At 39.4% G+C, this 25,066-nt stretch overlaps 1 protein-coding gene across 1 annotated transcript; it reads left to right on the top strand.

The window, feature by feature from the left end:
- Positions 1-2,689: 2,689 nt before the first annotated feature.
- Positions 2,690-23,917, top strand: LOC127979058 (uncharacterized). The gene is made up of 9 exons (XM_052584179.1): positions 2,690-2,932; positions 9,067-9,219; positions 10,540-10,645; positions 10,768-10,888; positions 11,039-13,039; positions 15,351-15,519; positions 15,605-15,767; positions 22,950-23,082; positions 23,169-23,917. The coding sequence occupies exons 1-9, from the start codon at positions 2,868-2,870 to the stop codon at positions 23,330-23,332; spliced, it is 3,075 nt and encodes a 1,024-aa protein (XP_052440139.1). The 5' UTR covers positions 2,690-2,867; the 3' UTR covers positions 23,333-23,917.
- The last annotated feature ends 1,149 nt before the right edge of the window (positions 23,918-25,066 follow it).

The raw sequence follows: 25,066 nt of genomic DNA, 5'->3' as shown, positions 1-25,066 counted from the left end.
ATTTATATTCCCCCAAAAATGTTTTAAGGCTTTACCCATTTCTATTTGTAACGCTGCCACTTTAAATTCACATAATGTTTCACTTCTGAGTAACAGATATATATATATATATATAATGAAATATAATGATAAGTAATTGCCTACTGAGAAAAGTTGAGGAAAAATACCTAGTAAAACACAAGTGTATACGTATGTGTTTGAATGTTTCTGTAATGAACAGTTTTTAGTAAAGCAGAAAGCCTGTAAATAATCTATAAATGAATGAGTGGCATTTCACACAACAGTCGATGAAAACACAGCTCCAGAAGAACAACTGCAATAGTCTGAGTTGAACATCAGTAATCTCAATAGAACAGTGCCTGGCGCCATCTACTGGCAGTTTTATATTGATATTTACTATAATATTTATTTAGCTTCTTCTTTAGTTTGGTTTGGACAGAAGTGATACTCCACCGGCTCTTTATCACAATCAATCACGGGGGCAAAACCATTATCTGTTCAGAGGAATAGAGAAATAATTAAAGAGGACAGACAGAATCAATTATTTTTCTATTTATATTTGATTAAAAATAAAGATGTTATAAATCATTTGGATTAATTAGATTAACAAACCACCACTAAAAACCTCCACAAGAAGGAAAAGTAATGGACAGTGATGACAGTTTTAGTGTTTTTTATTATGATGATAATTATGATGGGGAAAAATGGATGCTGCGTAAACTGTATTAAATATTGTAATATTTCCACGCTCAGTATATATATATATATATATATAAAATAAAATGACTTCAGGGGCACGGTAATTGAAGAAAATTGTAAAGAATAATAATAAATATATTCATATGTATGATTAGAGGCAAAAAAAACAAACATTTTATGGTATATATTTATTGTGGAAATTGATTACTTGCATGGAGGACATACTAAAATTGAATGCATATATCAACGAAAAGGTGTGTAAAATACTAAATAGTATCTATGATTTCTGTTATCCCTGTTTAAGTGATAAAGAAGACCTAAATATACAATTTAAGCCATATCTCATAAATATATGACTCATTTTAGAGAAAATATGATTAAATAAATCATAAAAGTCAGTGTATAACAGGAATGAGCCGTATACTAAATGAGTGACGGAGAGAAGTTGTGTTTAAAGTGCTTTCCTGTGAAAATAAGATCATCTGACAGATATTTTACAGCTACATCTAAGAAAAAACTTTTCAATCAATTATTTTTTTATATACATTTTCAACCATTTTTTAAGTGTTGTTCAAAGTAAATTCGCCAGCATCCACACCACACTAATCATAATCTGTTTTATTCTTTAAATAGTGAAGTTTGTTTCTCCAAATAAAATCAAGTAATAACTAGTCAAACTCTTTAGTAAATGTCTTGGGCAGGGCTTGACAAACCTTCAGATTTAGACAAGAATACATGACCATAAATGAACAAATCTCTCTGTAACTGAGAGTCAGTCTTTCTTCTTCTGTAGAGGATCTGATCAAAATTAAGAGAAGCACAATAAGATTCATCTTAGCAGAGTTTTACACCAAGATCCTCTTTAACAGGGATGCCATCAATTTCTTCAAGATTCATACTTTCAAGACCAAATATCTCACATTCGCTAATATTAAGCTTGAGCCCAGATAACTCTAGCTAAATGGGACTTAATGCTTTAAACCTCTGCAGCATTTTCTTTAAAGAGTGTTGTGTCATCAGCCAGCTGACAATTAGTTAATTAATTCCCAAACATGTCGATACCTTGAAAAGAATTGATATTTCCATTAAGAGAAAGAATCTGTGTGAGGAGGAAAAGAAGATGAGAGACGGAGAGAAGAAATCCTCCAGAAGAATCACGTCAACACAGCTGTCATCACATCTCTCAAAACACAAATGCACATGAACTTGTGTTCCACTGTATCGAATGCTTTATTAAAGTCAATAAATAGCATTAGCTCCTCATCACTGAGAAAGTGTCTATAGATCAGTTAAATCAAGAACAAGAGGGATTTCATTAGCCTACATCTACACTCCCCTAAAGGATTATTAGGAACACCATACTAAAACTGTGTTTCTCCTTCAGAACTGCTTTAATTCTGCGTGGCATTGATTCAACAAGCTGCTGAAAGCATTCTTTAGAGATGTTGGCCCATATTGATAGGATCGCATCTTGCAGTTGATGGAGATTTGTGGGATGCACATCCAGGACACGAAGCTCCCGTTCCACCACATCCCAAAGATGCTCTGTTGGGTTGAGATCTGGTGACTGTGGGGCTATTTTCTGATTAATTATCTCCCTTGACTTCATGCCTCCGCGTCCCCTGATAGCCTCATAGACAGTAGAAGATTGTCTGTGCGCTTCTCCTCCTGTCCATACGGTAATTTATCTACTGCGCCACAGAGAGTCACTGGTTATGACGCAATCGTTAGCCTATTTATTTTACAAAAACTGCTTCTATGGGACCAGACCATAAGATACAAGGTAATGGAGCCTTTCATACATTTTCTGTGAACTTTAGAAATAATTAATGGAGAAATGGAGTCTTTAAACGCCTCAGATGTAAAGTTATTCGCTGTCAAAGTGACGCCAAAATGAATGGGAGTCAATGGGATGCTAACAGCAGGTGGGGGTCCGCTAGCCAATGGTGACGCCCAGGGGTGCTTCAATAAAATATGAAACCCTGCCCCCCTGGACGCTCCTCCGTGACGCTCCTCCGTGACAGCGGGCGGCGCTGCAGCATGTGGCCGGGGCGGAACACGGCGAATGGAGGGAAAGTTTGTTCTGGATGACAACAGAGTTGTTGAGGATGAACTAGGAGAAAGCTCAGTCAGAAAGTCTTCCAGGGAGCCTGAACGCCTCTGAGCGGATGATGAGCAGCAGCGCGGGGTTAGAGGCGTCACTGCTCGACGCGCTGCGCGACGCGGACGCCAGGTAACTATCCGATCTGAACTGATCGTTATTAAACTGTCTCTGTCACCAGAAAGACCACATGCGCAGATACTTCAGTCCAACCCTTATACGATGTGTTCTGTCCGTTTGGATACATTTGGAATAATAAACTAAAATATGAAAGCTTAATATATGTTAAAGCACCTTCCCGATCGAAGCATCTCGTGTCCAGTGGAGAAAGTTAGTCAGGTACCTCTAGGGTTGCCACCTTCAATAGAGAAAAATAAGGGAATCCTAACTTTCATAAAAATATTAATTGCTAATGATCTTAAGTAATTGTATAAGGTGGCATGAACACAGATTTTGGATAAAATATTTGTCATTGTTTGCAGACAGTAACACCATCCAAACAGTGAAACCAAATAATAAATAACAGATCTATAAACATTTCTAAATTCATGTAAAACACACACTTTTTTATTTATTTATTTATTTATTATTATTGGTAAGTTAATCTATTTTATATAGTCTATTGTTAATTCTACAGTAGCCTGTTGAATAATGTAATCATTTAAATTAGTTAAGTTGTGTATTTGCTTCACTTAGGCACTATATTTTTATTATTAAATATATCTATCTTATATCTTATTAAAATAATGCTTTTGTCTGAATGTACACCTTAACTGGAACACTTTAAAATAAGGCTCATTAGTTAACTACATTAATTAACAATAACTAATAATGATCTGCACTTATACAGCAATTGTTCATCTTTTCATGTTAATTTCCACATTTAATAATACTTGACAATCTTGTTAATATTAGTTAATGCACTGAACTAATATGAACAAACAATGAACAGCTTTATTTCTATTAACTAACATTAACAAAGATTAATAAATAATGTTACAAATGTGTTAGTCATTGTTAGTTCATGTTAGTTAATACACTAATGTTTAATAAATTAACCTTATTATAAAGTGCCATTCTTTCAAATGGACTCTGCCAAGAGACCCGCCCTCCTCTGACTCTGATTGGCCGTGAACCTGAAACAAACCAATCAATCCACCGATGTCAGCGAGTATTACCCAATCAGGGGCAGAATAGGACTAGTCTTCACAGAATGATCTTAAGTACAGATCTCTTCATATTAATATACTTGGCTATTAAAAAACAAATAAATAACGAGAAGCCGCTCAACCACAGTAACTGTGAAGGATGTAATGAAGGTGTGTGTGAGTGTGTGTGTGTGTTTGTGTGTGTGTGTGTGTGTGTGTTCCTGCAGGTGTATGGTGTGTGTGTGTGTTCCTGCAGGTGTGTGGTGTGTGTGTGTGTGTTCCTGCAGGTGTGTGGTGTGTGTGTGTGTGTTCCTGTGTGTGTGTGTGTTCCTGTGTGTGTGTGTGTGTGTGTGTGTGTGTTCCTGTGTGTGTGTGTGTGTGTGTGTGTGTGTTCCTGTAGGTGTGTGTATGTGTGTGTGTGTGTGTGTGTGTGTGTGTGTGTGTGTGTGTGTGTGTGTGTTCCTGCAGGTGTGTGGTGTGTGTGTGTGTGTGTGTTCCTGCAGGTGTGTGTGTGTGTGTGTGTTCCTGCAGGTGTGTGGTGTGTGTGTGTGTGTGTGTGTGTTACGCGAATATTCCAACTATTTGAACATCTGGTGCCGCATGTTGTCAATGACGCGCATTATGTCAATAACAGGCCAAAATAATACAAAGAGACATAACTACTTGTATAGAAAGTCTATTTAAGCTTAAACATATATGACAACGTATTACCTACACAAAAATAAGGAAATCAACTAATGGCCAAGACTGCAGACCTCACGCTCTCTCACGTTCTCTGTGCATAATGGTTTAAATGAACAAACACATTTTCAGTGCTGATCAAGAGTTTTGTGCAAGCAATTTAAGGTTGCGACTGTTGTCCCATATATAGCCGGCTTCATTCAGTGATTGAAACAAATATTATTAATATTAATTGAAGTTTTACAGCATATTGAACTGACATTGAATGCTCAGAGTGAGCTGTGCTGTGGTAAACATGGAACTTTTCCTTGACATTAAATAATAATCAAACCTCGGATCCATTGCTTGACAGAACTCCCCGACACGTGCCCCATCTGCGATACTGATCGGTCTCGTCCTTACAAATGAACAAAATTATATTATCAGTTATGGCCTCTTGTCGTGTTGCAGACCAAGAGCTTACGGCGGGCGATGCAAAGTAACAGACGTGACTGTTTAGCTGGAGTTCCACACATTATGCCATGCTCATGTGGGTACACATTTTTGAGATGTGACCTCATGTTGCTAGTGGTCGAATGATATGCTAACTGTATCTTAAATAGCTTGCATACAACTTTATCTCGCGGGTCAACAATTTTACCTCATTTTCTCTGCTGCGGTCGTGTTGGGCTCTGCACTTGCTGCCATCTTCCATAAAGACGCGTAAACTTTCAGCAGTGATGCTGTGCCAGACAGTGCGACTCCTGTGACCTGTCCCTGAACCCTCAGGCACGCTCCCTGCAAAGCAGACAACCACGCCTCGACTACCGTGGGCGTTTTTTTCCACATTCTTTTTTTATTCGAATATTCATTTTCACCTTCGAAATTCTCTTTTTAAAAAACTATTCAAATACATATTCGAATTTAAAATATTAGTTGACCCCCTAGTGTGGTGTGAGGTTAACCCCTGGTGTGTGTGTGTGTGTGTGTGTGTGTGTTCCTGCAGGTGTGTGGTGTGAGGTTAACCCCTGTTGTGTGTGTGTGTGTGTGTGTGTGTGTTCCTGCAGGTGTGTGGTGTGAGGTTAACCCCTGTTGTGTGTGTGTGTGTGTGTGTGTGTGTGTGTTCCTGCAGGTGTGTGGTGTGAGGTTAACCCCTGTTGTGTGTGTGTGTGTGTGTGTGTGTGTGTGTGTGTTCCTGCAGGTGTGTGGTGTGAGGTTAACCCCTGTTGTGTGTGTGTGTGTGTGTGTGTGTGTTCCTGCAGGTGTGTGGTGTGAGGTTAACCCCTGTTGTGTGTGTGTGTGTGTGTGTGTGTGTTCCTGCAGGTGTGTGGTGTGAGGTTAACCCCTGTTGTGTGTGTGTGTGTGTGTGTGTGTGTGTTCCTGCAGGTGTGTGGTGTGAGGTTAACCCCTGTTGTCAATCAATCAATCACCTTTATTTATATAGTGCTTTAAACAAAATACATTGCGCCAAAGCACTGAACAACATTCATTTGGAAAACAGTGTCTCAATAATGCAAAATGATAGTTAAAGGCAGTTCATCATTGAATTCAGTGATGTCATCTCTGTTCAGTTGAAATAGTGTGTTTTTATTTGCAATCAAGTCAACGATATCGCTGTAGATGAAGTGACCCCAACTAAGCAAGCCAGAGGCGACAGTGGCAAGGAACCGAAACTCCATCGGTGACAGAATGGAGAAAAAAACCCGGTGAGAAACCAGGCTCAGTTGGGGGGCCAGTTCTCCTCTGACCAGACGAAACCAGTAGTTCAATTTCAGGCTGCAGCAAAGTCAGATTGTGCAGAAGAATCATCTGTTTCCTGTGGTCTTGTCCTGGTGCTCCTCTGAGACAAGGTCTTTACAGGGGATCTGTATCTGGGCTCTAGTTGTCCTGGTCTCCGCTGTCTTTCAGGGCAGTAGAGGTCCTTTCTAGGTGCTGATCCACCATCTGGTCTGGATACGTACTGGATCCGGGTGACTGCAGTGACCCTCTGATCTGGACACAGACTGGATCTGGTGGCCACGGTGACCTCGGAACAAGAGAGAAACAGACAAATATTAGCGTAGATGCCATTCTTCTAATGATGTAGCAAGTACATCGGGTGTTATGGGAAGTGTTTCCGGTTCCGGTTTACCTAATTAATGCAGCCTAAAAATCCTTTAACGGATTTGGATATTAAAAGCATATTAGTATGTTATGTGTATGCCAGGTTAAAGAGATGGGTCTTTAATCTAGACTTAAACTGCAAGAGTGTGTCTGCCTCCCGAACAATGTTAGGTAGGTTATTCCAGAGTTTAGGTGCTAAATAGGAAAAGGATCTGCCGCCCGCAGTTGATTTTGATATTCTAGGTATTATCAAATTGCCTGAGTTTAGAGAACGTAGCGGACGTAGAGGAGTATAATGTAAAAGGAGCTCATTCAAATACTGAGGTGCTAAACCATTCAGGGCTTTATAAGTAATAAGCAATATTTTAAAATCTATACGATGTTTGATAGGGAGCCAGTGCAGTGTGGACAGGACCGGGCTAATATGGTCATACTTCCTGGTTCTAGTAAGAACTCTTGCTGCTGCATTTTGGACTAGCTGTAGTTTGTTTACCAAGCGTGCAGAACAACCACCCAATAAAGCATTACAATAATCTAACCTTGAGGTCATAAATGCATGGATTAACATTTCTGCATTTGACATTGAGAGCATAGGCCGTAATTTAGATATATTTTTGAGATGGAAAAATGCAGTTTTACAAATGCTAGAAACGTGGCTTTCTAAGGAAAGATTGCGATCAAGTAGCACACCTAGGTTCCTAACTGATGATGAAGAATCGACAGAGCAACCATCAAGTCTTAGACAGTGTTCTAGGTTATTACTAGCAGAGTTTTTAGGCCCTATGATTAACACCTCTGTTTTTTCTGCATTTAGCAGTAAGAAATTACTCGTCATCCAATTTTTTATATCGACTATGCATTCCATTTGTTTTTCAAATTGGTGTGTTTCACCGGGCTGCGAGGAAATATAGAGCTGCGTATCATCAGCATAACAGTGAAAGCTAACACCATGTTTCCTGATGATATCTCCCAAGGGTAACATATAAAGCGTGAAGAGTAGCGGCCATAGAACTGAGCCTTGAGGTACTCCATACTGCACTTGTGATCGATATGATACATCTTCATTCACTGCTACGAACTGATGGCGGTCATATAAGTATGATTTAAACCATGCTAATGCACTTCCACTGATGCCAACAAAGTGTTCAAGTCTATGCAAAAGAATGTTGTGGTCAATTGTTTCAAACGCAGCACTAAGATCCAATAAAACTAATAGAGAGATACACCCACGATCAGATGATAAGAGCAGATCATTTGTAACTCTAAGGAGAGCAGTCTCAGTACTATGATACGGTCTAAATCCTGACTGGAAATCCTCACATATACCATTTTTCTCTAAGAAGGAATATAATTGTGAGGATACCACCTTTTCTAGTATCTTGGACAGAAAAGGGAGATTCGAGATTGGTCTATAATTAACTAGTTCTCTGGGGTCAAGTTGTGTTTTTTGATGAAAGGCTTAATAACAGCCAGTTTGAAGGTTTTGGGGACATATCCTAATGACAATGAGGAATTAATAATAGTCAGAAGAGGACCTATGACTTCTGGAAGCACCTCTTTTAAGAGCTTAGATGGTATAGGGTCTAACATACATGTTGTAAGTTTAGATGATTTAACAAGTTTATACAATTCTTCCTCTCCTATAGTAGAGAATGAGTGGAACTGTTCCTCAGGGGTCTATAGTGCACTGTCTGATGTGATACTGTAGCTGACGGCTGAATGGTTACAATTTTATCTCTAATAGTATCGATTTTAGAAGTAAAGTAGTTCATAAAGTCATTACTGCTGTGGTGTTGGGAAATGTCAACACTTGTTGAGGCTTTATTTTTTGTTAATTTAGCCACTGTATTGAATAAATACCTGGGTTTATGTTTGTTTTCTTCTAAAAGAGAAGAAAAGTAATCAGATCTAGCAGTTTTTAATGCTTTTCTGTAGGATAGGTTACTTTCCCGCCAAGCAATACGAAATACCTCTAGTTTTGTTTTCCTCCATCTGCGCTCCATTTTTCGGGCTGCTCTCTTTAGGGTACGAGTATGCTCATTATACCATGGTGTCAAACTGTTTTCCTTAACCTTCCTTAAGCGTAAAGGAGCAACTGTATTTAAAGTGCTAGAAAAGAGAGAGTCCATAGTTTCTGTTACATCATCAAGTTGTTCTGAGGTTTTGGATATGCTAAGGAATTCGGATACATCAGGAAGGGAACTTAAAAAGCAGTCTTTTGTGGTAGAAGTGATGGTTCTTCGATACTTGTAACAAAAAGTAGAATTTACAATTTTGGCTATATGAAGTTTACACAGAACTAAATAATGATCTGAGATATCATCTGCTGTTGTGTGTGTGTGTGTGTTCCTGCAGGTGTGTGGAGTCTCTGCTGCGTCAGGGAGCCGACCCCAACACCATCCTCGAGGACGGACTGGCAGCTGTTCATCTGGCGGCAGGGAAAGAGTCTGAGAGAGGACTGCGCTGTCTCAAACTGGTCCTGCAGCACGGAGCCGATCCCAACCTCAGGTCAGCTACACCACTGCTCACTCGCTCTGATGAGTAGATCATCATATTAGCTAGGGCTGAAACGATTACTCCAGTAACTCCATTACAAAAAATGATCCAGGCAAATTCCTCTGCCTCGAAGCCGTGCAGTGTTTTGATTTGAGGGCGCGGGCAAACGTAAAGAGAACGTCGTGGCGTGTGTCCATTGCAAGATAGAGCTGGCATACCACAACTAGGGACCTATGATTTCTGCGATGCAGGAAACACGAAAGGGAATCGCGGAATCCAGTCATAAAAACGGAATTTACAGTTTAACGCGGAATGGCACGGAATTTGCCAAATTTTGAATGAATTTGCACTTATATCAAATCACGATATGGACTAATATCTGTAAATATTAAGCCGGAACAGTCTATTTAAATATGAATCCTGCATGTTCTGCGTGTCTGTGTTAATGAATGGAGCAGAAGTGCGACTTCCTTTATTAACGCGAACGTGACGCTCGCCGTAATTTCAGCGTCTGCTGTCTCTCTAAATAAGACGAGAACACATGAACAACATCTCCAGAACTGCTCTGACAGTCACTTCATGAGCATCTGACCGTTTGATTTGAGTAAAACTAGCGTCACATCACATACAGAGAACTGTAAAGGTATGTCAACCCATCAAAATAAAAGTCCTGTTAAAGACTAATGTTCAGCAGAATGTTCATAGCACAATATTTCTTCCATGTTTTATTTTTAATAGTAAATCCCATTTTTTTTACCAAAAAGTTAATTTTCAATAGTTAAAATCGACGGGGTTGACGCTTGAGCTACAACACCGGGGACGTCACTTGTCCCCGCCGTATCGGCACCATCCGTCCATTCAACTTTGTATAGTAATCCAAATAATTTAGTTCAGTAAAAGAACAGACACTACAGTTAAAACTGAAGCGGCTGCTCCGTGCAGCGTGACGAACGACACAGATCAGGTCTGATGTCACACAAGACCACGGGGGATTGGTTTAGTCTCCAAACCTGCTTGCAAATATTTAGGATTTTGAAAAGCCTGTTGACTGTTTCCGTTTGTCTGAGTTTGACCTTGTATTTTGCTGTTGAATAACTTTACCCTAGTATCTTTTCAGATTTGAAAGTTGCCACAGTTGGTGCATATAGGTGCACTATATTTGTTCTATTTTGTTCATTTATTGTTTATTTATTAGAATTTGAAAGTTAATATTGACATTGTTTGGTAAGTGAGATCTCTGTCCTTGAAAACCAAAAAAATAGTGCTTTGAAAATTCCTTGGAAGTGTTTCTGTTACCCTGATGTTTTATAGTTTTGGTTATTGTTGTTTTAGGACTACTGACGATCTGACTCCTTTACATATCGCTGCATCTTGGGGGTGTCTCCAGAATCTCCGATTACTCTTAAGGAATGGAGGAAACCCAAACCTCACAGATCAAGTAAAACATTCAGTGCATTACCATCTCCAGTACTGACCTGCTGTAATGATCCGTATTTAAGTCTGTGCTTTATATCGAGTTGGGAACACTAAAAATGTAAGTGTTAACTGCTTTATTTGTAGGATGGGAATAAACCATCTGATCTGGCGGAGCAGGAGGAGAACAGTAGATGTGCAAGCCTTCTCCAAGAGTACGAATCCCATACATCCAAAGAGGAGCTAGACATTCCCAAATTCCAGTATTGTAAGGATTTTTGTTGTCATTATTTGGGTTAGTTATCAGGCCTCATGCTCTAACAGAACTGTGCAGTGAAAGTGAAAGATAATAGTGTTTTATCTTGCGGAAGGAGAACTTCATCATACTACCACAATATTGTCTTTATTTGTTTTCCAGCGATCCTCTCTGGACAGTCCATGAGCGACAGTTCGTTCAGTCCAGAAACTTCAATGCTCATTCCCCCTGGAGCAGAACCATTGAGCAGCACACGCCTGTCCTCCTTTTCCAGCAGCTGTAGAGTCAATGGAAGACCTTTGAACAGAGACAGCCAGGCTTTCTGGCTCTCAGAGACGTCCGATCTTGACTCACATGACTCTCATGTGTGGAATAATGATGACATGAGCAAGGAGTTTCCCATGCTGTCTAGTAATGGTCTCTCTGCTGTGGACAATAAGAAGAATCCATCCATGACATACCAGCATCAAGCCGCAGATAGTGACTGTGATGTTTTACATAATAACCCTGTTTTGTCTCAACGGGAAAACCGGAAGAGTGTGACCTTCAGGGGAAGTATTGATTATTTACCTGTTATCAGCCCAGACGAGCATCAGCAGTTCTCTCTTGATCAGTCCAGTGATCTTACATCGGATCTTTCTCAATATGTGGATTTCCTAGATTGTAAGCGTATGGCGACTGTGTTACAGAATCAGGGAATCGATGTGACGTGTCCTGATGATGTATTCATATTTTCCAAAGAAGCTGACACAGGGGAAGATGAATTTGACAAGACTGTTGTGGGGCCTGTTCAACTGGATGATGATGATGATGATGAATTTAAGAGCATCATTCAGCCCCACATCAGCAGTGGGTCCAGCGAGTACAACAGCTGTGGCAGTGACCCATACCAGAGCCCCAGCACTGAAAACAGTGCAAGTCCACCTTCATCCCAACCCTGTGACCACACATCAGGTTTGACTGTGGAGCCGTGTGGCTTCAGTGTTAGGAATGATGGAAACAGACCGCTAAAAGAGGTAGTCAGGGGTCCTACTGAACAATCGCGTGTATCCGCAGATGTCCGAGATGCCGGTAAGGTTCAGGAGACCAGTACTGAATCTGATTGTATTCCAAGTCCATTTGTTACTGGGAGAACCAGGTCCAGATTGAGTCGTCATTCTGAAAGAATGAGCCAAAAATTGTCTTCCTTTCAGACCAGCTCTTGCCTCTTTGAACAGACGCTGCCCACCCCTACCCGTTCGCGCCGCAACACTGTGAAGTCGCCTTACGCTACGTCAAAGCACAGTTTCAATGAAGACAAAATGGAGGATGTTGACTCACAATTGAGCTCTCTCAAGTTATCTGTAATCTCAGATGGTCAAAGCCAAGCTGACACAATAATCCTATCCGACAGCATGGCTGACACGGTGTTAATTGCTGAAGGAAGTGTTGAACCACAGTTGGAAACAAGTGTCAGTGAGGCTGGTAATAAGCTTACCACTCCTGAAGTGAAGAAATCCTCAACAGTAATGCCACAGATCCTCCCTACTCTAGGAGACAAAGAGTTTAGTGTCACGTTTGGACTTGCCTCTCAAGGGTCTTTGCCATTTCAGGTAGATAACTCAGAATCTGCCTCCAGGTTGATGTATGATTCCCCAAAGACACAGAGGAATCCAGGAGCTAATGCAGGGTGCTCTGGATGTACTCCTCGGTATAGCATGAGCCGACTGTCGGGACGCTCGCGACAGGCACTGGCAAACTATCCTTGCGCACCTGCTGGACAGCCCTTAACTACTGAAACGGATGAACCTGTGGAATACCTTTATACTGACACTGAAGAGGGCCATGAGCTCATTGAGACCCATGTTCCCCCAATGGCCAGTACCTCCTTCAGCTCTAGGATAAGCACCAGTAGCTCTGAGGACACACTGCTTTATGATTGGCGCTCGCTTCAGCTCGGCTCTACAAGTCCAGACTGCAGCACAGACCGCTACCAAACCAAACAGGAGAGTGATGTTGGAGTAAGTGGTCTGACTGACAAGGACCTTAGAAGCAAGTTAATTGAAATGGGAGAATATCCAGGACCCATAAACAGTCAAACCCGCCCACTGTACGTACAGAAGTTAAAGAGATCCCTTCAGAATACGCCACACAGCCAGAAATCTGTCGCAGTGAGCCCCAGTGGTATGTATGCCAAAATAGAAAGCATTAGTGAAATACTTAAAGGGGGGGTGAAATGCTCGTTTTCACTCAATATCCTGTTAATCTTGAGTAACTATAGAGTAGTACTGCATCCTTCATAACTCCAAAAAGTCTTTAGTTTTATTATATTTCTGAGAGAAAGATAGTCTGTACCGATTTTTCCCGGAAAAACACGAGCGGCTGGAGGCGTGACGTGTGGGCGGAGCTAAAGAATCACGAGCGCGAGTAAGCTTTTGCGTTGAGAGCGTTTGGAAGCTGTGACATTACCCTGAGGAAAAAAACATCATCCAAAACAAACCATGGCTAACAGTCAGATTCAGCCGTTTATTTATGATCCAGAATCAGATCCTGATGCTGAAATTTAACAGGAGCAGCAGCAACAACGATGTCTCTATGTGGCATGTACTGAAACTGTATATATTTGCTTAGCGGTTTTGGAAAATGACTAAGTTCCACTTTATGTCGTCTTTTTTTTTTTAAGCTGTACATGTGGAAAGTGCAGTTTGATGACAACATCGCATGTTGTTTACTTGATGTGCTTACGCGCCGATAGCTAAGTTAACAACACAGAGATATTTGAAGCAGTTTTACTCACCGCCTGCGGTTCCAACACACGATCGTGACCCTTTTTCGTTGGGATTGCATTATCCTTAAGAAATAAACAATGTGCAAATCCGGCGTCAAACTGGGCCTTGTTTGTAAAACAAGCATCTTCGAAATGCAGGGAACAAACAAAAACACTTGCACAACTCCGTTGATGATCTGTAAAAATAAACTCCATAGCTCCTTGCAATCTAAATTGGGACTGGATATGGGACACTATTCCAACAATGTCAAAAAATCTTGCCCATCAGTTAATACACTACAAACTGCATCATAGGGCATACGCCATTCCAAATATCTTGCACAAAATGAAGCGCTTGCCTACCCCCTTTTGTTCACTCTGTAATTTAAATATTGTGGGTACTTATATGCACATGTTTTATGAATGCAAACTTATTGGTAACTTTTGGGATGAGGTATTTTAAGTTGTGACAGAACTATGTGATAAGGTAATCCTTAAGCACCCCAGTCTCTGTTTGTTGAATGATGCAGATCTTGATCTGACTCTTAGCCAGCGTAGGATTCTTCACACTGCTCTAACTGCAGCCAAAAAGATAATCTTTAAGATTTGGCATGAGCCTACAATTCCAGCAGGTAAATTGTGGCTCATAGAATTTAAATACATTGCACTATTAGAACTTACTACAGCGAGAATTAACAAAGCCAAACCAAAAACACTTAGGGCCTGGAGTGAATTTGTTACAAAGCTATCTCTGATAATAACTCAATAGGTCATCTGATTGGATTACTTCTGAGCGCTATCAAGGAGGAGCAGAGGAAATCCTGGAGCTGTGTTGTTGTTGTTATTCCACCCCTTAACTGTTTTTTTTTTTTTTTTTTTGTACAAGCAAACCCTGGTCTTGTACATAGTTATTTGTGGTCACAATTGTGGACCTTGTGCAACCTTGGAAAATAAATAAATAATCATTAAAAAAATAAACTCCATCCACTGGTCCCTTAATGCTGTTTCTCTTTTGGTAATCTGTGCAGGGTTGTCTTGCCCTGGCAACCAAAAACACACTCCTTTTGTGACATTTGGCGACGCTCTCGCTCTGATCAGTGAAGTCTGTTGTGCTCTCAGTGCTCTGCTATACGGGAGCGTGCGCTCTTCCGGGAGAAGTGCCTCAGGACCCATATAAGGAAATTCCGCTCCATCTAACGTCACACAGAGCCATACTCGAAAAAAACTTTCCCAAACTTGTGACAACCGGAAGGAGTATTTTTGGAACAAAAATACTCCTTCAAACGTACAACTTAATTTTTGAAACTTTGTCCATGTTTAGCATGGGAATCCAACTCTTTAACAGTGTAAAAAACTCAGTATGCATGAAATAGCATTTCACCCCCCCTTTAAGGCCAGGGTACTCAACAGGCGGCCATGTGGTCCGTTAGCTTTTATACATGCCTAGTTACAAGTGTGTAGTTATATAACTTGCCCTCAAAAGTCACATGAATACATCATTTTTAATTCTGTGTCTCATACAATGGCTAGTTGCCATTCTCATTTACAACATGAACATTAATTAACTTCCTATATTATGAAAATTAATGTCAAACAGGTCTAATATTTTGTATCGTATTTAATGATGACAACTAATTGAAAGTTCCCTTTGTAATAAAAGAGTAGATCATCAATGATCGCACACAAATGTCATGCTTCCTTGTGTTTAATAAACTATTTCTTTCTCAGCTGCAGGTTACAGCCCAGAACTGGAAAATGTGCTTCACAGATTCATACTTCCTAATTGTCAAGCAGATGAGCTTGCCCTGTGTGAGCAGTTTGATAAGCCAGATCAGAATAAGAGATGGCGGGAGGGTTACATTAAATCCAGCTTTAACTACCTGCTGCTTGACCCACGGTACATGGTTTCCCTCAACTTTATTTGGACAATGACTGCTTCTTTTATTGTTCACTAATATGTTTTGCTTACTGCTGCTTTACAGAGTGACGAAGAATCTACCCTATCGAAGTCAGTCCATGAATCCTAAAGAATGTTTTCAGACGTTCATCAGTGCGGTTTTCTATGTTGGAAAGGGCAAGCGCTCTAGACCTTACAGTCATCTCTATGAAGCTCTGGAATATTTCAAAGGAGATAAGACCTCCAAGGTTAGATGTGTTTTTATTACTCATTTTGATATAAGAGGGATTTGCAGAAGATCTACCCTACTATTCCAATGCTTGAAATTAATAATTTTGTTTATCAGGGTTGTATTTTATTCATCAAAACAATAATATTGTGAATTATTTTTATTTTATTTTATTATATGTATTGTCTCTCATTATACAATAAATGTCATGCATTTCTGCAACGTTGCATCTCTCTCTCCCTCTCCAGGAAGCATATATGTAATCTATAGCTATTTATAGACGTATATTATACATGTGGTTGTGGATTTGCCTTAATTTATTTTGAATATTTGGGTTAGCTGTCGTTATCTGTTAACACTGCAAGAGCTTACACGTCCATGTTGAACATGCTTCATGAATGAAAAGGCAAGGCAAGTTTATTTATATAGAACATTTCATACACAATGGTATTTAGGTCTGGGTACCGAACTTGAAAATGAAAAACTTTGATACTATGAGTATCGAAAAATTATTTATCTTTCGGTGCCAAATTTTGGTTCCAAAAGCCAAGCGGGCGTTTTTTTTTTTTTTTTGCCAGGCGGCTGTGTCTGTGTGAGCTTGTAGCATACGTGTATGTAAGGACCTAAATTCGCCGTGATTGGCTGTCCACCACCACGTGACGTGACGGGAAGATACTCGCAGTCACACAACACAAGTGTAGTTGTTTTTTCTCAAAACGTTTCCGTTTTACAATGCCAAAGAGGTCTAAAGTGTGGCTACACTTTATAAAAGTGGATGCCGAGTCAACAACGTGCAACATATGCAATAAGAGCATTGCAACCAAAGCCAGCAATACCACCAATTTAATGAAGCATTTGTTTGGATGAGTGTTTTGCCCTCCCTCCCTGTTTAGTTTGGTCTACTCCATTCCATATCTTGAAACACGCCCCCTTTCACGTTGTCTAAATAAAGGAGAGAGAGAGACAGATTTATCCGGTACAGCAAATTTCTCTGAGCAGCAGGCCACTGTATACGTTCACTTGACACACAACCGACTGTGTTTACGAGAATACACGCAGAGACAAACAGTGCTTTAAATGAGTGAGCGCAAGCTTCGAACGCACGTGAATTGTTTAAAACGCTTGAATCAGCAATATTTAGAAACCAGTGCAAACGATCAGTTACGATCCGTATCACCCCTTCAAGCGAGTGAACAAGGCAAATCAAGTTAGGAATTTTACATCACTATTCACGATAGCCCATCGGACTGAATGCAAAGTGTGAGTTCTAGAGTAATGTTTGTGTCTTGATGAGCATGTATCACTCACTAGGAGTCGCTAAATGAACAGCTGTTGTTCTTTTTTTTCTTTTTCTTTTTTTTCCAAAAAAGGATCAGTTGCCCTATTGGTTAAAATCCCCAAACTTTACTTAAAAATGTAATTAACAAATGACATCAAAACGGGTGTTTGCATTATGATGTGGTGGGCTGCTGTAGGCTAGAAAGTCCAGGGCAACTTTTTGGTCCCAGTCCACCCCTGAATGGCACACCCCTATCCAAAAAGCACAACGAGTTGTATTAAAAATGTAATCCTGAGTGTGAAGTGTTTCCAGAATTTGTTTTAATTAAGGTGAAAATGTAAAGTTTTGTGTTTAATGTATTTGTGTTGATGTTGAAATGGATTTTTAACCGGTATCGAAATTGGCACTGGATCGAAAGATTTTGAACAATACCCAGCCCTAATGGGATTTCAAAGTGCTTTACATAAGTAAAATAAGCTTTAAAAAAAATTACAACAATAAAACAAGGAATTTTAAAACTTTTCATTTAAAATTAATTTGTATTCCATTTGTCACTGGGACAACAAGGTCCAGATAGAGTTGTCATTCAGAATCAGAATCAAAAGAGCTTTATTACCAAGTATGTTTACACACACAAGGACTTTGAATTGTTGACAGGAGCTTCTAGTGTAGAAGAAAGTACAAACATAGGAGGAACACAATAGGGATGTAACACTAATATTATAAAAGAAGATTAAATAATGTAGTATATATATACAGAAATAGAAGTATAGGAAGAAAATTTACATGTATGTTATAAGTGTGCAGATATGTTATTTACAAAGTGTGCAGTTTATAGATATGTCAAATAACTATGTTAGTTGTGCTGGATGATGTATAATTATTAAGATTAATTGTTCAGGTTGAATAAAGCCTGCAGGAAAAAAAACTGTTCTTGTGTCTGGCTGTTCTGGTGGTCAGTTCTCTGTAGCGCTGACCAGAAGGCAATAGTTGGAAGAGAGAGTGGGTTCGGTGTGAGGAGTCCCTTTTCCTCACTCTGGAGATGTAAAGATCTTGGAGGCTGGGCAGAGGGGTATCAGTGATCCTTTCAGCAGTCCGAACAGTTCTCTGTAGTCTTCTGATGTCTGATTTTGTTGCTGAACCAAACCAGACAGTTATAGAAGTACACAGTACAGACTCAATGACGGCTGAGTAGAACTGTTTCAGCAGCTCCTGTGGCAGATTAAACTTCCTCAGCTGGCGGAGGAAGTACAACCTCTGCTGGGCCTTTTTCACAATGGAGTCAATGTGAATGTCACACTTCAGGTTCTGAGAGATGGTGGTTCCCAGGAATCTGAATGACTCCACTGCAGTCACAGGGTTGTCCATGATGGTGAGTGGGGGAGTGCAGGGGGGTTTCTCCTGAAGTCCACGATCATCTCCACTGTTTTGAGCGTGTTCAGCTCCAGGTTGTTAAGACTGCACCAGACAGCCAGCTGCTCAACCTCTTGTCTGTAAGCAGACTCGTCACCGTCCTGGATGAGGCCGATGACTGTAGTGTCGTCTGCAAACTTCAGGAGCTTGACAGAGGGGTCCTTAGCCGTGCAGTCGTTGGTGTACAGGGAGAAGAGCAGTGGTGAGAGAACACATCCCTGAGGGGCACCGGTGCTGATTGTGATAGTCCTGGATGTGGGTTTGCCCAGCCTCACTAGCTTCTGTCTATCTGTCTGTCAGGAAGCTGGTGATCCATTGACAGATGGAGGTTGGGCATGGAGAGCTGTGTGAGTTTGTCAGAGAGAAAGTCAGACATGATGGTATTAAAGGCCGAACTGAAGTCCTCAAATAGGATCCTTATGTTATTCCCAGGTCTGTCGAGGTGTTGCAGGAAGTAATGCCAATCAGAGTCAGAGGAGGGCAGGTCTCTCGGCAGAGAGTCGATATGAAAGAATGGCAGAGGCTGCTCAGCGGAAATGAGTATCAAGCACAATTTATTCGGCGAGTGTTGCGCACGGTGGCTTGTCAGATGTGTGACAGCATGCCTCGGGAGAACAACATTCATACACTTCATAATAAGGTTCATTTATTAAACATTTGTGTATTAACTAACATGAACTTACAATGAGTAAGAAATACATTTGTTACAGTATTTATTAATCTTTGTTAATGTTAGTTAACCCTTTGAAGTCGATTAACGCATATGCGTTTTGAGTAATTTTCTCCTGATAACCCCGAAAAGAACTTAAATTACACTGTTTTAATCGTACAGATAAGAGCAATACATCAATCGAATCTGTAAAGGGTCTACTTTTTTTGGATACAGACATAATAACAAAACACCTTTGTGCACTTATAAAATAAAGATAACAAACAAGGTGCGCTGTCTACAGTCTTTGTCTCCGCTGATCGTCATTTACAAACACGTCATTAAAATGAACTGTAACTCCGTGAATACTCAACGAAGAGACATGAGATATCTATAGAAAGCCTGAAATATGTACTTTTAAACTAAACAAGTGCTGCCGAAATATTCTGAGATAAAGTAATCCATATGAAAACAACGCGATGTCTGTTTTTCATGTCTCCCTTCATTATATCTAATGTGACCACGCCCCCGCGCTTAACGCGCTATTCAGATTCAAACTGAAGCGTGGCTTGAATACACACACACAGAAGAAAAAGCAGCGAGACTGTTCAAGTTTTTATTTTATTTTACTGTTCGCTTCGTGATGAGAGGAATAAGACATAATTCACCCCAAAAAGATGTGATGTGGTTGAGGATTTGAGAAATGGATTTCCTCAGAAAAAAGAATGAAGCACTTTATTCAGCAGAGATCATAAACATGAGTAAAAATATTTACAAATATTATATTATACAAATATTTTATCCAAAATCTGTGTTCATGCCACCTTATACAATTACTAAAGATCATTAGCAATTAATATTTTTATGAAAACATGTTTTAAGTTGTGATTTACCACCACTGGCACATCACCGGACCTGTGGCCCCGAGGGGTGTCCCCCCCCCACCCTCACGCGTCCCTTATTTTTCTGTATTGAAGGTGGCAACCCTAGCTGTTACCGTTATATTCTACCAAACACTTCACCAGCTGACAGAGAATGAATGAGCATAAAATAAAACTGTTTTCAGAACAATGTGAAAATCGACCTTTGTTTTTACCCTGCAAACACACAGAGCTGTAAATGTAAACTGGTGAATCAAGAAGACAATCCATTATACAAATCTAAACTGTAGAGGTGTGCAATGTGTATGGTCTGCGATAATATCGTAATTGTTGTTTTAACATTATTTACTCAACTATTAATGAGTATATTACAAAAAGCAAACAAAACAGACCTACAGAGTGTGCGCATACATTACGTGATGAAGTCTAGCAGGTTTGACTAGTGCGCGTGCACATTTAGAGTATGTTCTTTCACTGCATGAATCAGTCTATTAAAATACATTTAGAAATGTCGCAATTTAAGATGAGGCAGAAAATGCGTATATTTACATCTGTTTAAATTTTTTGGTTCAGTTGCAATGACTCTCTTATTAACAGTGGCTACGTTTACATGCACCCAAATAATCCATTTGTAATCAGATTGATGGCTCAATCGAATTGAAATCGTTCATATAAACACCTTAACCAATCCGATTGTGCTTGATTCGAATTAAATATCAATCCGATTGAAGGTGGTGGTATATTAATCCTCTAATACGATTGAAGATGCCTGTAAACACTTGATCGGATTGAGCCACAAAACTGAAAGGACAGCACATGTGCAAGGACGCAGAAATAACGTAATGATGTAAGAGCACAGAAGGAGCTCATAGGAGCTTTTCTTTTTTAATAAAGTGCTGTATAAATGCATGTCCTGTAATTATAAAACTCTACTTTTACTCAGCAACTGTGAAGTGGAGCAGGACAATCTTGTCTTGGATACTCATCCACAGGAGATTTTTTTTTTTTTTGCATGATAAATTTCAGCAGCACAGCAGTTTGTATATGACAAATATGTATATTTATCAATAAACAGGTAAATATTAATTCTGCTGTTAAAAACAAATAAAAAAACATGTAGGAGAGTGGTTATTATTATTATTATGTGCAAACAGTGAGAAATAGCTTTTCACTTTCACTATTTGAGCAGTGTGCACATGTAAAAAAACATCTATTCCGATTTGTAGTTTGTGACATAAACACGGACATCAACCTGATCACTTTATTTAGCATTCAAGTGAACACTACAATCAGATTCATCAATCGTAATGAATTCAGTACAGTCAAACCAAAAAGTGTGCATGTAATCGTAGACAGTGACGTAAATTTCACTTTTGAGGTACCTTTTCATTTTTTTTTTATAATTTCGAATGATCTCAAAATGTTTAAGCAGCAAACTAGATGCTGTATACGCGAATTTGACGCTCTATCGCGCCAGACGCTCAATTCGTGTCATTCGCGCGAACGAGGTGAATTCGCGTCTTCTGCGCCATGCTAAACGCATCATTCGCGCTTTGAGACCTCCAGACGCGCGTAAACGTGCCTTTGCATTGACTTAAAATTGAAATGTCTATTCGCGTTTGGTGTTAACACAGCATAACAGCATAACACTCCAAAGAGAAAGGAAAATTTAAATTTGCATCATATGAGCCCTTTAAGGGACATAAGGTTACATGTCTAATAGGTTTGGATCGTTGGACTTAATTAGTGCTGCAACGACTTCAAAAATACGTCGACGTGCGTGAAATGCGTCGACGCGTCACACTGTTTGCATCTCGCGTAATGGCATACTGGGAATGGAGAAAGTTGCATTCTATCACAAAAACAGAGACCACTGTTATCAAAAGTATGGGAATACTTTAAACAGAGGCCAAATAAAATGGCCCTTTGTTCCCTTTGCAAAACCGATATGGTGTACCATGGCAGCACAACTGCGATGCGCGAGCACCTCAGAGGAAAACATCCTGGCGCTCTCCGGTGTTACGGTTTAACTGGTTACCGTGTGATCTGGTGACCAACTTCCTGCTTCAGGTCTGATATTCTTGCGCTTGCGCCATTCTGAAAAGTTGAGATGTTTTTAACTCGATGAGGTGCGCACGGGCCTGAAAAAAAACGAGCGCGTCGCACCGTGACCGCGTCGCTTCCATTATGAGCGCACTTATAGCGCGCCTACATTGGAAATAATGAACTTGAGTGCCCAAAAGAAGTGATATGTGAACAGCCCCTTAAAAGACAGCGCGCCGCGAGACAACAGTCACAAACCACCGAGCTACCCAGAATCAGCTCCAGATCTCTGGAAACCATGCTAAACCATAGCAGAACCCTGACTACATTTTATGGTTTGTGATGCTAAAGAACATTTCATGACGTCTCAGACAACTGTAAATTTATGGCTACTGTGGTTTAATTATAAACGCTATCGTAAGCTCATATTTACCATAGTAAAATAATTTTCTTTGCCTCTTATTTATTTTATACTGTAAAAACTTCAACCACATTGGTTGAAAATGAATAAAGGTTGAAATATTATATTTATTATATAGCTTATTAAAAAAAAAGAATATTAGATTATTAATTGTAATAAAAATAATCGTTAGATTAGTCAACTAATCGAAAAATAATCGTTAGATTAGTCAACTAATCGAAAAAAATAATCGTTAGATTAGTCGACAGAAACAATAATCGTTAGTTGCAGCTCTAGACTTAATCATCCAGTTTTTGAACTGGTGCTTTGAAAACAATCTACTCAAAAGGTTAATTTAAATTGTTATTGCGAGTGGGTCTTTCTTCACTTCTAAATAACAATGAATTGTATATTGTCCTGCAACGTAGTAGAGTAAAGAATGACATCCTTGCATCTCACTGTCATTTTAGTACCACTCTCGCTCATGTTTTTAATATGATGATGCAATCACAGTATTTTTCTCTTCGTGTCTCCAGAAACTCTGCTCAAAAGTGCAGCACATCCTGCAGGTCTGGAATGCTGGGCACGGAGTGATATCCCTGCACTGTTTCCAGAATGTCATTGCTGTGGAAGCCTACACACGTGAGGCCTGTATGGTGGATGCTATCGGTAAAGAGACGCTCCGCTAGTTATACACATTCTTTACAGCACAAATTTACATCTTAATGTCTGTTTACCTGTTGATCTTTTAAAAGGGCTGAAGATGCTCACAAACCAGAAAAGAGGAGACTACTATGGTGTGGTGTCAACTTGGCTTGTACGAAGGAAACGGGAGTTAGGGGTTCACCTGTTGTACAGGGCAATGCAGATCTTTTTGGCTGAAGGAGAGCGACAGCTCCGACCTGCCGACATAAGATGATCCATAGACGCTGTGGCATTAAAGAAACCATTCATAAATTACTCTTGTTCACTATTCCAAAAACATAAGCATGTTGTTATAGTGATATATAAAAAAAAAACAATCTACATTGTAATCTGGTACTGCGCAACAGCAGTGAATAAAATGCATTACTGTAATAGTTTTAAAAACAAATAACAAAACAGAACACCAGCTTTTCAGATTCCAAATTTGATGTACCTTTTTAATCCTTGTTGCTTATTGTTTTGTTCCTGTTTTATGCAAATAATGAACTACATGAAGTGTACATATCTTAGTTGTAGTGGTAGATTTTTGTTTTTAATGCATGTGTAGTTACATTACATAAATCATTTTACCAGTTTATATTTTATTTTTTGTTTCTTTTATGAAATTACGTAGATCTAAAGTGACAATTACAATAAGTTTGCAGTCTTTTTGGTTAAAATAGTTATACAATCGAGCTGGATAAAAGCTATGCTGATTAGGCTAGTTGCAATCATTTGCATAAATAAAAAGTTAGAGAAATCTTTAAGTTTGATTATTTTAATGGAAGACCGAATAAAAGCTAAAAGTAAAAACACAAAATGAGGTCTGTTATGTCCTGCTTATGTATGTTTTTCAAATGAGTTTTCTTCCCTTCTGTGGTTTTCTGTATTCGGTCTCTTTCTTCTCCTCTCTCGCTGCATCTACCTGTAAAGCGTGGGATTGGTGGATGATCTGGCATGCAGCTTTAAACCCGATCAGTCGTTGGCAAGCGTCAGCTGAACGTCCAGTGACAGTCAGGCTTGTTTGTATGGTGTGTTCCTCTCGTCAGGCTCAACATGTTTGTATCTGCGTCGGCGCTGTCGGCCAGACTGAGAGATCTCATTGGATGTTCAGTTTAGCCAGGGTTGCAACCTTCAATACAGAAAAATAAGGGACTCCTAACTTAAAACATGTTTTCATAAAAATATTAATTGCTAATGATCTTAAGTAATTGTATAAGGTGGCATGAACACAGATTTTTGATAAAATATTTGTCATTGTTTGCAGACAGTAACACCATCCAAACAGTGAAACCAAATAATAAATAACAGATCTATAAACATTTCTAAATTCATGTAAAACACACACTTTTTTTATTTGGGTCATATTTATTTGGTGCCTTTTGGTGTCCTGAACATAAATAACTCATTTGCCATGATGACTCATCATACAAATGACTATGAAATGTGTGTTATACTAGGCTATGTTTTTTTTTTTTATAACAAAAGCATTATTTGGCTCTTTAGATACAATTTCTATATTTTATTTAGTTATGTATGAGAGGATGTATGTTGTTTTGCTATGTCCCAGACACTGCTCATTAAATTTGAATGAGAGTAAAATAGTCAAATCCAAAAAATATATATATATATTTCCTATTAATATTTTGTAATATAAGATATTACTCAGATTGAGTGTATTGATCATTTTGTAATAAAAACAATATTTTTATTTAATAAAAAAGAAGAGTTTGTCCATGTCCCTTGAATGGTCGTCCACCCTGTCGTATTGCGGAATCTGTCCCTTTAAGAAGAGGCCATCACCATTAGTGACATCATCACAACATATTTTTTTTTTATATATATCTTCAGTGGTGGGAATTTCAACTGCTGAGGTGAGTAGCAGCTGACTTTTCAACTGACAAATTTTCTTCATATAAGTTTGCTTACTTGTTTTGCCAAAGCTTAACATGTCCACCCTGTCGCCATA

Source organism: Carassius gibelio, chromosome B19 (assembly GCF_023724105.1).
Source record: "Carassius gibelio isolate Cgi1373 ecotype wild population from Czech Republic chromosome B19, carGib1.2-hapl.c, whole genome shotgun sequence".
Classification (NCBI taxonomy): Eukaryota; Metazoa; Chordata; class Actinopteri; order Cypriniformes; family Cyprinidae; genus Carassius; species Carassius gibelio.
Note: the sequence above shows the minus strand (reverse complement) of the source record. Positions and strands in the feature narration are given on the sequence as shown.

Excerpts from the sequence above, each read along its gene's own strand:
- LOC127979058 (XM_052584179.1), top strand. The coding sequence starts at position 2,868 with ATGATGAGCAGCAGCGCGGGGTTAGAGGCGTCACTGCTCGACGCGCTG. Across the intron at positions 10,646-10,767 it reads ACCCAAACCTCACAGATCAA|GATGGGAATAAACCATCTGA; the intron begins GTAAAACATTCA and ends CTTTATTTGTAG. Across the intron at positions 23,083-23,168 it reads CTGTATGGTGGATGCTATCG|GGCTGAAGATGCTCACAAAC; the intron begins GTAAAGAGACGC and ends ATCTTTTAAAAG.